General features: G+C 39.5%; 1 protein-coding gene across 2 annotated transcripts in view; it reads left to right on the top strand.

The window, feature by feature from the left end:
- Positions 1-17,962, top strand: part of LOC112261341 (zinc finger protein 184-like) — a 307,911-nt gene that overhangs the window by 287,861 nt on the left and 2,088 nt on the right. Inside the window, exons 4-6 of one of the 2 annotated variants that reach the window (XM_042330493.1) lie at positions 4,204-4,365; positions 4,736-4,847; positions 9,435-9,559. In XM_042330493.1, the coding sequence (XP_042186427.1) occupies positions 4,204-4,365; positions 4,736-4,847; positions 9,435-9,559 (399 nt within the window). Of the gene's footprint in view, positions 1-4,203; positions 4,366-4,735; positions 4,848-9,434; positions 10,792-17,962 lie in introns of those variants that run through there. The other variant, XM_042330492.1, reaches the window with a different exon arrangement.

Below are 17,962 nucleotides of genomic sequence, written 5' to 3'. Positions count from 1 at the left end.
GCTAATTGCCTATAATTTCCACCTGTTGTCTATTCCATTTGCACAACAGCATGTGAAATGTATTGTCAATCAGTGTTGCTTCCTAAGTGGACAGTTTGATTTCACAGAAGTGTGATTGACTTGGAGTTACATTGTGTTGTTTAAGTGTTCCCTTTATTTTTTTTAGCAGTGTGTGTATATATATATACAGTGGGGCAAAAAAGTATTTAGTCAGCTATCAATTGTGCAAGTTATCCCACTTAAAAAGATGAGGCCTGTATTTTTCATCATAGGTACACTTCAACTATGACAGACAAATTGAAAAAGAAAAATCCAGAAAATCACATTGTAGGATTTTTAAAGAATTTATTTGCAAATGATGGTGGAAAATAGGTATTTGGTCAATAACAAAAGTTTATCTCAATACTTTATTATATACCCTTTGTTGGCAATGACAGAGGTCAAACGTTTTCTGTAAGTCTTCACAAGGTTTTCACACACTGTTGCTGGTATTTTGGCCCATTCCTCCATGCAGATCTCCTCTAGAGCAGTGATGTTTTGGGGCTGTTGCTGGGCAACATGGACTTTCAACTCCCTCCAAAGATTTTCTATGGGGTTGAGATCTGGAGACTGGCTAGGCCACTCCAGGACCTTGAAATGCTTCTTACGAAGCCACTCCTTCGTTGCCCGGGCGGTGTGTTTGGGATCATTGCCATGCTGAAAGACCCAGCCACGTTTCATCTTCAATGCCCTTGCTGATGGAAGGAGGTTTTCACTCAAAATCTCACGATACATGGCCCCATTCATTCTTTCCTTTACACGGATCAGTCATCCTGGTCCCTTTGCAGAAAAACAGCCCCAAAGCATGATGTTTCCACCCCCGTGCTTCACAGTAGGTATGGTGTTCTTTGGATGCAACTCTGCATTCTTTGTCCTCCAAATACGACGAGTTGAGTTTTCACCAAAAAGTTAGATTTTGGTTTCATCTGACCATATGACATTGGGAGAATCTTCTTCTGGATCATCCAAATGCTCTCTAGCAAACTTCAGACGGGCCTGGACGTGTACTGGCTTAAGCAGGGGGACACGTCTGGCACTGCAGGATTTGAGTCCCTGGCGGCGTAGTGTGTTACTGATGGTAGGCTTTGTTACTTTGGTCCCAGCTCTCTGCAGGTCATTCACTAGGTCCCCCCGTGTGGTTGTGGGATTTTTGCTCACCGTTCTAGTGATCATTTTGACCCCACGGGGTGAGATCTTGCGTGGAGCCCCAGATCGAGGGAGATTATCAGTGGTCTTGTATATCTTCCATTTCCTAATAATTGCTCCCACAGTTGATTACTTCAAACCAAGCTGCTTACCTATTGCAGATTCAGTCTTCCCAGCCTGATTCAGGTCTACAATTTTGTTTCTTGTGTCCTTTGACAGCTCTTTGGTCTTGGCCATAGTGGACTTTGGAGTGTGACAGTGAGGTTGTGGACAGGTGACTTTTATACTGATAACAAGTTCAAACAGGTGCCATTAATACAGGTAACAAGTGGAGGACAGAGGAGCTAGAGCTACAGAGCTACACGTTACAGGTCTGTGAGAGCCAGAAATCTTGCTTGTTTGTAGGTGACCAAATACTTATTTTCCACCATAATTTGCAAATAAATTCATTAAAAATCCTACAATGTGATTTTCTGGATTTTTTTTCTCATTCTGTTTGTCATAGTTGAAGTGTACCTATGATGAAAATTACAGGCCTCTCTCATCTTTTAAGTGGGAGAACTTGCACAATTGGTGGCTAACTAAATACTTTTTTGCCCCACTGTATATACATACATTCCCAGCAACGTTTTGGCACCAATTAAAATAGTTGATTTACTTCCATGTGACCGGACGCAAACTTGTTACTGGTCCCATCAGATAACATGGTAGAAGTTAGCCCTACAGTATGCTGACCTCACCAGGTGGCACGGATTACATCCTGGCAGAACTTCTGCTTCAGCCTATCAAAGGTCTTAGATTTTCTACCCACCATCCAATGGCATTTCTTAAATATGCTCTATGCAGAAATCGCTCTGCCATTTCCTGGTTGTTAAAATTCTAATAGTTTACCTAATTTCAGTTTATGTGACAAAACAAGCAAGTATAGTGTAGAGAGTCATTGTACCATCTAAACCACTGTGAAATATATTTTTCAGAACCAAAAAATATTGAATTTTCAGCTGTTTGAAGCTGGTGTACGACACGCAAAAACTAAACTTAATAAAGAACTGAAGCATAGAAATAGCTCAAATGGAACAGAGCTGCTGCTTTTTAGACTTGTTAACGTTAGACAACATTTTCACATTTTCCACATTATGACAAAATCCACATTTTTGGTTTATCTGTTTCACACACATCCATGTGCTTGTATGAAAGAAAGTTTATCGTAAAAAAAAATCAAGAGCCTTGTGGATTTGTCAAATAGCGGTCATGAAGGCTATTGCCATCCTCATCACTTCTAGGTGGCTGCTAAAGAGGTTGACTTGTAACCTCACATCAAGCTTTTTTGTTGAGGAATAAACTGTTCAATGTCAGTCCTTGATACTTGATTCAAAGCACATGTGACGAAGTGGAATATTATAATAATGCATAAACTATAAAACATTGTAGTGTAGACTACATAAAATATACTGATGACAGCCAAGTATCTTCCTACATTAAAGGGACATTTCTAACATTTTCAGTTGAGAGAATGCCAAAAATGTGCAAAGCTGTCATCAAGGCGAAGGGTGGCTACTTTGAAGAATATCAAATATATTTTGATTTGTTTAACACTTGTTTGGTTACTACATGATTCCATATGTGTTATTTCATAGTTTTGATGTCTTCACTATTATTCTACATTGTAGAAAATAGTACAAATAAAGAAAAACCCTGGAATGAGTAGGCGTGTCCAAACGTTTGACTGGTACTGTAAGTGTAGCCTACATACAAATATACTCTTCCTACATTAAAGGGACATATATAAAATGTTCAACTTCATATTCACCACCCCAACATCAACATAATGTGAAAATGGCGCATTTCTGTGTTTTGCAGTAAAAAAAGATAGAGGAAGATAAGTGTTTCCAATGACATCATTGGTGTGCATCGCGTGATTATTAACCAATTATAAGCAGGCATTGCCTACTAATTGTCAACTAATTGGTTGATGTCAACAGAAACACTTATCTTCCTCTATTTTTACTACAAAACATAGAAAGCGCCATTTTCACATTTGTTGATGTTGGGGTGCTGCTTGAGATGAATATGAAGTAGAAGCTGGCGGCAGGTAGCCTCGTGTTTATAGTGTTGGGCCAGTAACCGAAAGGTTGCTCGATCGAATCCCCGAGCTGACAAGGTAAACATCTGTAGTTCTGCCCCTGAACAAGGCAGCTAATCCACTGTTCCTAGGCTGTCATTGTAAATAAGAATTTGACTGACTTTCCTGGTTAAATAACTGACTTGCCTGGTTAAATAACAAAAAAACATTTTGAATTGCCCCATTAAGACTGTTGATTCAAGCTGCAACACTGCCACCTGTAGGACGAGAATGAGAGTGCAAACTATTTCTACTGTACACTTTGGATCATCTTCCTCGAGGGGAAAAATACGTATGACAAAGCAGATTATAAAAATGCATATAAAACCTCGGCCTACATTTATGTGTACACATCCATGTAATCATATGCAATGTGATTATTTGGCAATAGCAGTTTGTTTGTGTGCGGGGGGTGGCGACTCATGTGAGATTCGAACCCTTGCCACAATCTGCAACAATTACATGGACTAGGCACTTTAGACAGAGAGCAATTTCATCAGTCAATGAAATACACACGATAGCCTTGTTGCTTTGCTGATCAGAATGTGCTTTTGGACTGACGTGCTTTAAGGATGCTTCCATGAACACGTCCAACTACATCTACGACTTTAATTGGCTGCAGAAGTTGTGCCAGGAAGTAATCACTGCCACCTTTTGAGGTTAGCAAAGGGCTAATGTGTGTTATCTGATGGGACCAGTTACAATTTAGCTTTCTGTCACTTGCAAGTAAAACACACATTTTAGTTGGCTTATGTGCATTTTGTGTGTGATAACCTGTTTAACTTTAAAAGCTTGCTTATGTTTGCAAGTTTGGCCCCTCCATGTTGAGTGTGTTTATTATCTTGTGTGTGTATGTACCTGAGGGAGTGAATGTCTGTATCACCTCTCTCTTCCAGGAGGAGGACGGTCCAGAGGTACTGCTGGTGAAGGAGGAGGGGTGTGAGGAGGGTCTGGGGAACCCTGAGGGTCCCATGGTCATGGAGGACAACCAGACTACACCTCCTGAATCCACAGAGGAACCAGCTGAGCAGCACAGGACCAAACACAGTCTCACTGAGGTAAACCCACTGTGAACTACTGTCTGAATGTTATTAGGTCAGGGTCTGTATCCACAAAGCCTCTCAGAGTTGGAGTGCTGATTTAGGATAAGTTTAGCCTTTTAGATCATAATGAATAAGATTATATGGAAAGATCCTAGATCAGCACTCTTACTCAGACTCTTTGTGGATACGGGCCCAGGTCTTGATGAATTAATTGTGTCTTAAGTGTGGGACCATGCCTTTGAATGATCAAAACATTAAAGAGTGTCAAGTAATCAAATCAACTAACACACTTGCATAGTATTAATAGCAGTACCTCATTGCCCAATCAGAAGATGCTCCATATCAGATTTCTTGATCCAACATCCTCTCGCTCTGTATCTTACAGTCAGTAGACATGGAGGATGGGAATCTTGATCTGTTGCTAGTCAAAGAGGAGACAATAGAAGATGGACCAGAGAGCATTGACCTTTTGAGTGGACTAAAGATGGGGGAGCAAGGTAAGGGAGAAATACACTGAGGGTACCAAACATTAAGAACACCTTCCTAATATTGAGTTGCACCCTCCCCACTCAGAACAGCCTCAATTCGTCAGGGCATGGACTCTACAAAGTATTGAAAGCGTTCCACAGGGATGCTGGCCCATGTTGACTCCAATGCTTCCCACAGTTGTGTCAAGTTGGTTGGATGTCCTTTGTGTGGGGGCCATTCTTGATACACACGGGAAACTGTTGAGCATGAAAAACCTAGCAGCGTTGCAGTTCTTGACACAAACCGGTGTGCCTGGCTAAGGCTGTGGTGGTCGTGAAATTTTGTCAGCTGGTGATTGCCAAGCAAATAACTGTCTGTCTCACGGTAATTGACCGTTAATTAACATGAACATATTTAGCATCTCCTGGCTACAACATATTGCCTACATCTACATTTTTAAAAGTATAATAAATCCATTTAATATAGCCTACACCATCACAATAAATCCATTATTTATTTTAGACAGGTCTAAAGAAGCATGATATGAAGAAAATGTAGTCTATTTCAGAATGTAAAGGTTTTCCTCCTCTTCTTCTGAAGAGGAGAGGCGAGAAGGATCGGAGGACCAATATGCGGCGTGGTAAGTGTCCATGGTTCTTTTAATAAGAAATACTCAACATGAACAACTGAATACAAAAACAATAAACGTGGAACGAACGAAAACCAAAACAGTACCGTGTGGTGAAAAACACAGACATGGAAACAAACACCCACGAACAAACAGTAAAACCCAGGCTACCTAAGTATGATTCTCAATCAGAGACAACTAATGACACCTGCCTCTGATTGAGAACCATACTAGGCCGAAACATAGAAATCCCAAAATCATAGAAAACAAACATAGACTGCCCACTCCAACTCACGCCCTGACCATACTAAATAATGACAAAACAACGGAAATAAAGGTCAGAACGTGACACAGAAGAACAGAATAGCTTACTCTGAGTTATCCTTATGTTAGGTCCTGATCTGGCTATGTCAAATGGCTGTGGGCTACACTAGTTCATTTAGCAGACAAGATTTGCTTAGAATTCCGTGGCATTATTTTATAGTATGAAGAATACAATTGAACAAAGCTGAATAAAATAGAAAGGATATTTTTGAGGGAGTGCGCACATGCGGTTATTCTGTGTTGAGTGGTTAACAAAGAAATAGGTACTCCTATATGCTTAATTTATAGTTATTAATGTAACTTTAGTTGTGATACAAACGTTGGGCTATATGTTTTGATTTGTAATACATTGTAAGGCTGCATGATGCGACTCTAATGATTATTTTTTTTTAAATAGCTTGAAAGGCATGAGCTCTGCTTAGTTTTTTGCGCAGACTGTACACACTACATCAGTCACTCATTCACAATTTGACAAGCACTTGATAATGCCTAGAATTTTACTGCGGCAACCCCTTTATGTGGCCGTAATGCACCCTAAAGAAATCCATGCCTTTTGCGGCCAGTGGCCATTGTGCCCTTCTCCCTGAGTGCTGCGTGCTCCTTCAAATGATCGGGTCTTTCTCACAGGCTACAAGTGAAGATAGACGCATCGGGGACGCAACTGCGCATGTCCTTATCCAATTCTGAGGTGCATATTTAACATATTTGAAGAACTGTCCACATTTACTTTTCGTCAGCCAACAAGATGAGTAGGCCTAACGAACAGCAAAAGCACTAGCCTTTGTTAATCTACTATCCTCCATAGTACAAAAGCCGACCTATTCTGTGCAATAAATAAATATTCCAAACATAGTCTGGGACAGTTGTGGGATGCGATAGATCCCAAATGAATACAACCACTTGCACCAAAAAATATTTTTTACGCAATGTGGCTGACGCAACAAATCAGAATGTTTAGCTTAAAATGTTAGGATTTTGTTTTTGCAAACAAAAGTCATTGTTCTTATGCTGGGCATCATTCACAAGTGATAGGCTAATATTGTCACACATCAGACTATTCCTGATATAATCTTGTCTGTACATATACTAAATAATATATGTGTGAAATTTGTGTTGATTTAGAATGGACCATTATCATGCACCTGTTTCGAAACAGGGGCAGCGGGAAAAAATACATGTCATCTATGCACTTATTGTAAGTAGCAAATGGAGGATGTTTTTCCCCGTGATTTATTTTCATTCCAGCCAGGTAGGCTATACTCCTATTGTAAATATAATAAATGTTCTTAATATTAGGAAAGTTGAGAAATAAATATAGTGGCCTAGCCTATAGAAAGCTGATGGGTTCCTCCTCTTTTTAAGAGGCCATCACGCAATTGCAGAGCCTATTGAAATGTTGCTCAACATGAGCTCATGGGCTCTCATTAATTGTTTGATTAGATTTTCGAATACATTTGCATTGTCAGAGTGATTAGAAGGACAATAGAGTGCTGATTTACAAGGCAGTTAGCACATTTGGTAGGCCACTAATGACCAGCAGCAGCATCAGAGCTTGGAGAAGCCTAATTACTATGACTAAACGGTCACGCCGAATTTGACTGCCTTCATGACTTGTGACCGCCGGTGTGGCGGTAATACAGTCACCTCAACAGCACTATGCCTGGCACCTACTCCCATACCCCGTTCAAAGGCACTTAAATCTTTTGTCTTGCCCATTCACCATCTAAATGGCACACATACAGTGGGGCAAAAAAGTATTTAGTCAGCCACCAATTGTGCAAGTTCTCCCACTTAAAAAGATGAGAGAGGCCTGCAATTTTCATCATAGGTACATTTCAACTATGACAGACAGAATGAGAAAAAAAATCCAGAAAATCACATTGTAGGATTTTTAATGAATTTATTTGCAAATTATGGTGGAAAATAAGTATTTGGTCACCTACAAACAAGCAAGATTTCTGGCTCTCACAGACCTGTAACTTCTTCTTTAAGAGGCTCCTCTGTCCTCCACTCGTTACCTGTATTAATGGCACCTGTTTGAACTTGTTATCAGTATACAAGACACCTGTCCACAACCTCAAACAGTCACACTCCAAACTCCACTATGGCCAAGACCAAAGAGCTGTCAAAGGACACCAGAAACAAAATTGTAGACCTGCACCAGGTTGGGAAGACTGAATCTGCAATAGGTAAGCAGCTTGGTTTGAAAAAATCAACTGTGGGAGCAATTATTAGGAAATGGAAGACATACAAGACCACTGATAATCTCCCTCGATCTGGGGCTCCACGCAAGATGTCACCCCGTGGGGTCAAAATTATCACAAGAATGGTGAGCAAAAATCCCAGAACCACACAGGGGGACCTAGTGAATGACCTGCAGAGAGCTGGGACCAAAGTAACAAAGTCTACCATCAGTAACACACTACGCCGCCAGGGACTCAAATCCTGCAGTTCCAGACGTGTCCCCCTGCTTAAGCCAGCACACGTCCAGGCCCGTCTGAAGTTTGCTAGAGAGCATTTGGATGATCCAGAAGAAGATTGGGAGAATGTCATATGGTCAGATGAAACCAAAATATAACTTTTTGGTAAACACTCAACTCGTCGTGTTTGGAGGACAAAGAATGCTGAGTTGCATCCAAAGAACACCATACCTACTGTGAAGCACGGGGGTGGAAACATCATGCTTTGGGGCTGTTTTTCTGCAAAGGGACCAGGACGACTGATCCGTGTAAAGGAAAGAATGAATGGGGCCATGTATCGTGAGATTTTGAGTGAAAACCTCCTTCCATCAGCAAGGGCATTGAAGATGAAACGTGGCTGGGTCTTTCAGCATGACAATGATCCCAAATACACTGCCCGGGCAACGAAGGAGTGGCTTCGTAAGAAGCATTTCAAGGTCCTGGAGTGACCTAGCCAGTCTCCAGATCTCAATCCCAAAGAAAATCTTTGGAGGGAGTTGAAAGTCTGTGTTGCCCAGCAACAGACCCAAAACATCACTGCTCTAGAGGAGATCTGCATGGAGGAATGGGCCAAAATACCAGCAGCAGTGTGTGAAAACCTTGTGAAGACTTACAGAAAACATTTGACCTCTGTCATTGCCAACAAAGGGTATATAACAAAGTATTGAGATAAACTTTTGTTATTGACCAAATACTTATTTTCCACCATAATTTGCAAATAAATTCATTAAAAATCCTACAATGTGATTTTCTGGATTTTAAAAATATTTTGTCTATCATAGTTGAAGTGTACCTATGATGAAAATTACAGGCCTCTCATCTTTTTAAGCGGGAGAACTTGCACAATTGGTGGCTGACTAAGTACTTTTTTGCCCCACTGTACATACACAAACCATGTCTCAATTGTCTCAAGACTTAAAAATCCTTGTTTTTTCCTGTCCCCTCCCTTTCAGTCTGTCATCTCAATGTCAAGGAAAGAGCATGTTTTGTATACTCAGTGTATACTCAGTGTACATACAGCCTACATATAGTGATAGATCTTCCATTGAAATAGTGATGCACCTGGCTATTATTTTTTTTCATTCATACAATTAAATCAATACAACTTTTGTTTACATACAAAAACTCAAATTATAAATGTATGAACTTGACCTGGTAACTGACAACAACAAAAAACTAAATATAAGTCTAACCTCTTCTTGCAGGTAGTTGGCTGGAGGCTAACAGGGGAAACTGGGTGGCCATCTTGGATTCCCAGAACCAGACGGGTGTAACCAAGGGCCCAGGGGACATCACTGAGAAGGCCAGGACCAGAGGCGACATAGTGGAGGTCAGTGGATGGGACAGCGTGCTCAACTCTGGGCTGGGGAACAACACTGTTAACCACAACCAGAAACAGACTGTTGAACCCAAAACAATAACCAAACTTAGTCTCCATGACAATAGACTGTCTGAGACCAGAGCAAGGTGTAGATTTGGTCTGCGGGGACAGGGAGGTGTCCGTATGCGAGGGGAGAGAACAACAGACACAGACTGGGCTAGCAATGCTCCGTCCTGCTCCTATAATCGTGATTCAGAGACATTGGTGGCGCCTCAGGTTAACCCCCTAATAGGTGCTTCCTTCAGCCTGCCTTCTATAGGATCTATAAACTGGAACATGGACCCTGCAACAACACAGACATTCCCTGGCCTTCATCCTCCTCACACTTTCCTAATGTTAAACCAGACTTCCGACAATGCCAGTGCCTCAACACCAAATGGCTACACAAGCCCATTGACAAATTACAGTAGCAGTAACTCTATCTGCATATCCGGTGGCAAAGAGAAGCGCTTCCCGTGTTTGTTCTGTGGGAAAGCCTTCAGTTTCCCCAAACAGGTGGAGATCCATCAGAGGATGCACACAGGGGAGAAACCCTACAGCTGTACCCATTGTCAAATGTGCTTCGCTCAGGCTGGTCACCTAAAGAGACACCAGAGGGTCCACACAGGGGAGAAACCCTACAGCTGCCCCCAGTGTGAGAAGAGGTTCTCCCACCAGCACCAGCTGAAGATGCACCTGAAAGTCCACACGGGAGAGAGGCCGTTCGCCTGTACGCATTGTGGGAAGAGGTTCTCAGAGAGGAGCTACCTCAGGATACACCAGCAGAAAATGCACACGGCCCATGTATAGTGACATGTAATGTAGTATTAGTTAGTTTGTAGTTAAATCTGTTGGTTTTGGATGTAGTAGTGAACTGGATGAAGTGAACCGGATGAAGTAAACCGAGGAAAGAATGAATATGATGAGGCAGAGTAGATGATATGGTGATGGTTGGTGTGAAGGTGTCTGTAAAAACTCTTCACTGGTATAAAGTATTGAAAATATGTGAAAGGTAATGTTGAACCTTTTCCAAAGTTTTCTCAACTGAATTTTATCAAAGCGAGGGTACTAGATTTACAGAAAAGTGTACCATAGTGAGACAAGTTATTCAACTTGTATCGTTTTGTGCGATATAAGTACTGTACTTAACGTTATGTGAGTATATGACCATTTTGTTGAAATTAAATTCAAAATTGACTCTGTGCTGTCTGACTTGGTTATTTTTGTATAATTTTAAGGACTGAGTTTCCTTTATCTCAGTCCGACCAAAACATTATACTTCATTCATGAATCAACACATATGGAAAACCTTTTTTTACTCCAATGGCTCCATATTATTAGGTACTTGAATCACAGTGTTAGAGATGGACTAGACTTAATTAAAAAAAAAAATGTTTTACCCACCTCCACCTTCCCACATTTAGGGGAACTAAACTATTTTTTATTATTCAACTATTTATTATTCTAAATATATATATATATTGAATATATTTTTTTTTCAAGGAGCCGTCCTTTTTCTTTTGGGGGTTTTTCTTTCCTTGTATTTGTTTCAATCGTGTTTCAAACTACCAGCCACATCTCCCCCAGACCACCCAACCCTCTTCAGTCCACTACCTCAGTGTGGTGGACACACAAAAGCAAAGAAGCAATTACCTTAAACTAGAAAAGGACATAAACAGGAATCACATACAAAAATACAAAACAACCACAATAAATACAACTCAACAAACAAAAAAACTAAACAAATAGAATTGTCATATTACTGGCAATCAGGAGCACCTTTTGTATATGAAATCAAGGCCCATCCTTCTTGATGTGTTATTTGGTCCCACTTATCAGTAAAAATCTGGAGACCTCACATTTTCTTTTGCAATCTAGTGAATAATAGTGTTTGACAATTAGGTTGAAAGAGTCCAATACTAACATATTTGTTTTCTGAGTTTTAAAAATGGAAACCTCCCCCAGCAGCAGCCAATTTTACTGTTTGTGGAAAAATAACAAAACCGTGTAAAACAGGGAGTAACCACTCTTGTACTTTTGTCCAAAAGTTAACACCTATGTGGCAATACCAGAAAATATGTAAGAAATCCTCCACTTCCACACGACAAAAACGGCAGAAAGGGGGTTCTTCGATGCCCAATATTTGTAACATCTTATTAGTAGCCAAAAATATTTACAATATCTTCAACTGAAACATTCAGATTGTGCAGTCTAATGTTCTATAAATGCTTCCCCCAGTAAGAGTTGAAATTGTGTGGGAAGGCATCTAATTTGTTGTGTTTTTCACATGAAAATGGTACTTGTCTTTATTGATTGTATCGCTAGTTAACCATCTGTGAGATTTAATATGAGATCTACAAACAGTTTCTATTTCCTTTCCCTTTTTTTCTTCCATTCTGTTGGAATTGCTCCCAGTACCTGATAGTTTATCAGTATATTTGAATTCAACCATATGATCTGCCTCTGAATTTTCCTGAGGATAATGGCTCTGAATTCTCCTGAGGATAATATTGAAAATGCAAGAAAGCTTTTATTGATTATTTGAAGAATGGGTGCCTTCATAAAATATTCATATCTCTTGACTTAATACAGTGTTTTTTAGAAATGTTAGAAAATGTATTAAAATGAAATACAGAAATATATAATTTACATAAATATTCACACCCACAAGTCAATATATGTTAAAATCACCTTTGGCAGCGATTACAGCTGTGAGTCTTTCTGGATAAGTCTTTAAGAGTTTTGCACACCTGAATTGTACAATATTTGCACATTGTTTAAAACATTTTTTTATTCAAGTTGGTTGTTGATCACAGCTAGACAGCCATTTTGAAGTCTTGCTAGATATTTTCAAGCTGATTTAAGTCACAACTGTAACTAGGCCACTCATGAACATTCAATGTCATCTTGGTAAGCAACTCCAGTGTGTATTTGGCCTTGTGTTTTAGGTTATTGTCCTCCTGAAAGCTGAATTTGTCTCCCAGTGTGTTGGAATGCAGACTGAATCAGGTCTTCCTCTAGGATTTTCCTGTGCTTAGCTTTATTCTGTTTCTTTTTATCCTAAGAAAGAAAGTCCCTTGCCGATGACAAGCATACCCATAACATGATGCAGCCACCACCATGTTTTAAAATATGAAGACTGGTACTCAGTGATGTGTGTTGTTGGATTTGCCTCAAACCTAACACTTACTATTCAGTATATAAAGTTAATTTCTTTGCCACATGTTTTGCTGTTTTACTTTAGTGCCTTATTGCAAACATGTTTTGGAATATATTTATTTTGTACAGGCTTCATTATTTTCACTCTGTCATTTAGGTTAGTGTTGTGGAGAAACTACAATGTTGTTGATCCATCCTCCGTTTTCTCCTAACACAGCCATTAAACTTTGTAATTGTTTTAAAGTCACCATTGGCCTCATGGTGAAATTGGCAACCATTGGCCTCATGGAGCGGTTTCCTTCCTCTCCGGCAACTGAGTTAGGATGCCTGTGTCTTTGTAGTGATGGTGTATTGAGACACCATCCAAAGTTTAATGAATAACTTTACCATGTCCAAAGGGATATTCAATGTCTGATTTTTTACATTTTTACCCATCTACCAATAGGTGCCCTTATTTGCGAGGCATTGTAAAACCTCCGTGGTCTTTGTGGTTGAATCAGTGTTTGTTTGAAATTCACAGCTCAACTGAGGGACCTTACATATAATTGTATGTGTGGGGTACAGAGATGAGGTAGTCATTCAAAAAGTATGCTAAACACTATTATTGCACACTGAACATTCATTATCTTCTTTGATAAGCAACTCCAGTGTAGATTTGGCCTTGTGTTTTAGGCTATTGTCCTGCTGAAAGGTGAAATCATCTCCCAGTGTCTGGTGAAAAGCAGACTGAACCAGGTTTTCCTCTAGGACTTTGCCTGTGCTTAGCTCCGTTCCATTATTTTTTTTTATCCTGATAAATCCTGAGCAGTTTCCTTCTTCTCCGGCAACTGAGAACATCTGTATCTTTGTAGTGACTGGGTGTATAGATTATTATTTTATAGGGCAAGGCAGCTCTAACCAACATCTCCAATCTCGTCTCACTGATTGGACTCCAGGTTAGCTGACTCCTGACTTATATGAGCTTTTAGAGAAGTCATTAGCCTATTCACATACTTTTTCCAACCTACACTGTGATTGTTTAAATGATGTATTCAATATAGACAAGACAAATACAATCATTTGTGTGTTATTAGTTTAAGCACACTATATTTGTCTGATGTTGTGACTTAGATGAAGATCAGATTAAATTTGATAACCAATTTATGCATAAATCCAGGTAATTCCAAAGGGTTCACATACTTTTTCTTGCCACTGTATTGACTCAAGACATTTCAGGTTTTTATTTTTTATTTATTTGTAAACATTTCTAAAAACATAATTCCACTGACATTACAGGGTAATGTGTGTAGTCCAGTGACACAAAATTCAGGCTGTAAAGGGGTGTGAATACTTTCTGAAGGCACTGTAGATAAACAGAGGCAATGAAGGTGTTTTTCAAGGTCACTCTGCCATATAAAGACAAAGCTTTACCTTTCCACAGCAATAGTATTTTGTCAATTTTGGCTAGTTTCACATCTAAGTTCTCCTTTACAAGATCCTTCATTCTTTTGGAATGTGGATGCCAAGCATGTCCACTGGGCCATTGCTCCACTTCATTGGTACACAACAGGGCAAAAGATAGTTCTTAACTTTCTTAAGGAACCCACTCTCAAAAAGGTGTATTTCTCATAAATTGGTTTCAGACCCGATAAATTAGAAAAGTCATTAAAATCTTCAATAAGAGCATCTAGTGATGATTGTTGAGGCTGAAAGGCAAATGCTGTATCATCTGCATATAAGGACATTTTGGTTGTAATACCACTGATACACAGACCTACTATACTGAACAAAAATAAACGCAACAACTTCATGATTTTACTTAGTTACAGTTCATGTAAGAACATCAGTCAATTGAAATAAATTAATTGTGGCCAAATCTATGGATTTCACATGACTGGGCAGGGGCACAGCCATGGGTGGGCCTGGGAGGGCATAGGCCCACCTACTGGGGAGCCAGGTGCAGCCAATCAGAATGAGTTTTCCCCCACAAAAGGGCTTTATTACAGACAGAAATACTCCTCAGTTTCATTGGCTGGTCTCCGGTGATCCCGCAGGTAAAGAAGACAGATTTGGAGATCCTGTACTGTCAAATTCTCTAAACAGACGTTGGAGGTGGCTTATGGTAGAGAAATGAACATTAGATGTATGTAGCAACCTACCTATGTAGCAACCCTAAATAAAGCCAGATTGCTCACTTTGCTTATTACTTTCTTCATTCTAAGTGCTAAACATCTTGATAGAATATGGGTATAACAGCACAAAGTGAGGGGTCTTCAGTTTGAGGTGCACAGGGTTTATATAATGGGCATTTGCTTCCTGCTTCAATAGTAATGTAATCAGTCCCTCTCTTTGGGATGTTGATCATTCCCCATGTTCAAATGAAAAATGTAAGCAGGTGAGCAAAGGTTCTTAGTTTTCTGTAAAAATACCCTGTACACCTCAATTGATTAACAGTCAAAGCCAGGATATTTACCAGTTTGGAATGAGTTAATTGCCATTACTAGTTTATCGTCAGCAATCAACCCCTCACAGGATGCTATTTGTATTTCTGTTAAGCTGCAATATGTAACTTTTTGACCCGACCAAATTCACATAGAAAGCCAAGGTCTATCCTTTTCATCTCAGTATAGCTTGCCGTTAATATAGAGCTTGTCAACAACAATATAAGCACCAAGCCAAGCCTATCTTCCTTAAAGCTGCAATATGTAATATTTTGGGCGACCCAATCAAATTCATATAGAAATGTGCATTATAGATCTGTCAATCTCATTGAACGCAAGTCTAAGAAGCGGTAGATCTCTTCTATGTGCGTATTTCTTAAGTTTAGTTTTTGCATCTTTTACTTTCGGTTTTGTGCAACAGCTTCAGACAGTTGAAAAGATATTTCACATTGGTTTAGATAGTACAATGACTCTCTACACTGATTTCTTGTTTTGTCACATAAACTGAAATTAGGCAAACTATTAGAATTTTAGCAACCAGTGCTTCATATTGCATATTTAAGCATTGGGTAGGATATTTTCCACCTGTTATTTCTTTTTTTTTGGAAACTGGTCATTAAGCCCAAAGTTTGTACTTTGTAATAGTCTACCCTTGGATTTAACTGGTACTTTTTATTTTTCTCCAATGACCGAATTTGGCCATGATGGGGCAATTTTCAATACCTCATCTGCTAGGATATATGGTTTTGTTTGAATATTTCCATCATTATTCTCAGAAAGACCTGTGAAAACCAGGTTCTCTCTCATCGAATGGGACTGTAGGTAATAAATCGCCCCTAGAGTCTATTGATACAACAGTGCGTCAATATAAGTAACACTTAAAAATTCCCATCAAAATCTTTCAGTTTAAGCTAGAGAAATCTGTTTTGTGGCATAGGCTGAGTCTCAATCCATCACATCCGCAACTGCGGTGGAAGCTGGCCAAGCTACAGTGGTGTTTGTCAGACCATGAGACATCCCGAAAATTGGTCTTCTCATGAAAACGTCTGTAGTGTGAACGGTTTGGCCTACAAAGCGAATATGGAAAGATGAGACTATCACGAAAACTATCTGTTTTGCTCTACGATCCCCACAAGTGTCACGGGACCCGTCTGAATGTAACTGGTACCAGTTTTTTTTAATTAACGGAAGTATGGAGGTAGTTTTGTGTCTACCACAAAAAAAGGGGTTAAATATGTGTAAAAGAAAAGCACAAATAAAACAAAGCATACTTGAAAACCTTTTGATTCCTTTTGATTTATTATTTCCATTTATGAATGTGTTATTCAATGCGTTTTCATGGGATCTGGTACTAAAGGCCAAAGTCTATATTTGATCAAATATATACAGTACCAGTCAAAAGTTGACACACCTACTCATTCAAGGGTTTTTCTTTATTTTTACTATTTTCTACATTGTAGAATAATAGTGAAGATATCAAAACTATGAAATAACACATATGGAATCATGTAGTAACAAAAAAAGTGTTAAACAAATCAAAACATATTTTATATTTGAGATTCTTCAAAGTAGCCACCCTTTTACTTGATGACAGCTTTGCACACTTGGCATTCTCTCAACCAGCTTCATGATGTAGTCACCTGGAATGCATTTCAATTAACAGCTGTGCCTTGTTAAAAGTTAATATGTGGAATTAATTTCCTTCTTAATGCATTTGAGCCAATCAGTTGTGTGTTGACAAGTTATGGGTGGTATACAGAAGATAGCCCTATTTGGTTAAAGTCCAAGTCCATATTATGGCAAGAACAGCTCAAATAAGCAAAGAGAAACGACAGTCCATCATTAGTTTAGGACATGAAGGTCAGTCAATCTGGAGAATTAAGAACTTTGAAAGTTTCTTCAAGTGCAGTCGCAAAAACCATCAAGCTCTATAATGAAACTGGTTCATGAGGACCGCCACAGGAATGGAAGACCCAGAGTTCTCTGCTGCAGAGGATAAGTTCATTAGAGATACGAGTCTCAGAAATTGCAGCCCAAATAAATGCTTCACAGAGTTCAAGTAACAGTCACATCTCAACATCAACTGTTCAGAGGAGACTGCATGAAATCAGGCCTTCATGGTCAAATTACTGCAAAGAAACCACTACTAAAGGACACCAATAAGAAGAAGAGACTTGCTTGGGCCAAGAAACATGATCAATGGAAATTAGACCGGTGGAAATCTGTCAGTTGGTCTGATAAGTCCAAATTTGATATTTTTGGTTCCAACCACCGTGTCTTTGTGAGACACAGAGTAGGTGAATGGATGATCTCCGCATGTGTGGTTCCCACCGTTGAAGTGGTGGAGGTGTCTGTGATTTAGAATTCAAAGCAGACTTAACCAGCATGGCTACCACAGCATTCTGCAGCAATACACCACTCCATCCGGTTTGCGCTTCGTGGGACTATCTTTTGTTTTTCAACAGGACAATGATCCAACACACCTCTAGGCTGTGTAAGGGCTATTTGACCAAGAAGTAGAATGATGGAGTGCTACATCAGATTACCTAGCCTCCATAATCACCCAACCTCAACCCAATTGAGATGGTATTGGATGAGTTGAACCTCAGAGTGAAAGAAAAGCAGCCAACAAGTACTCAGTATATGAAAAGCATTCCAGGTGAAGCTGGTTGAGAGAATTCCAAGAGTGTGCAAAGCTGTCATCAAGGCAAAGGCTGGCTACTTTGAAGAATCTAAAATATATTTTGATTTGTTTAACACTTTTTTTTTACTACATGATTCCATACGTGTTATT

The sequence above is a fragment of the Oncorhynchus tshawytscha genome, linkage group LG11, assembly GCF_018296145.1.
Source record: "Oncorhynchus tshawytscha isolate Ot180627B linkage group LG11, Otsh_v2.0, whole genome shotgun sequence".
Taxonomy (NCBI): Eukaryota; Metazoa; Chordata; class Actinopteri; order Salmoniformes; family Salmonidae; genus Oncorhynchus; species Oncorhynchus tshawytscha.
This window is presented reverse-complemented; position numbering and strand designations above follow the sequence as displayed.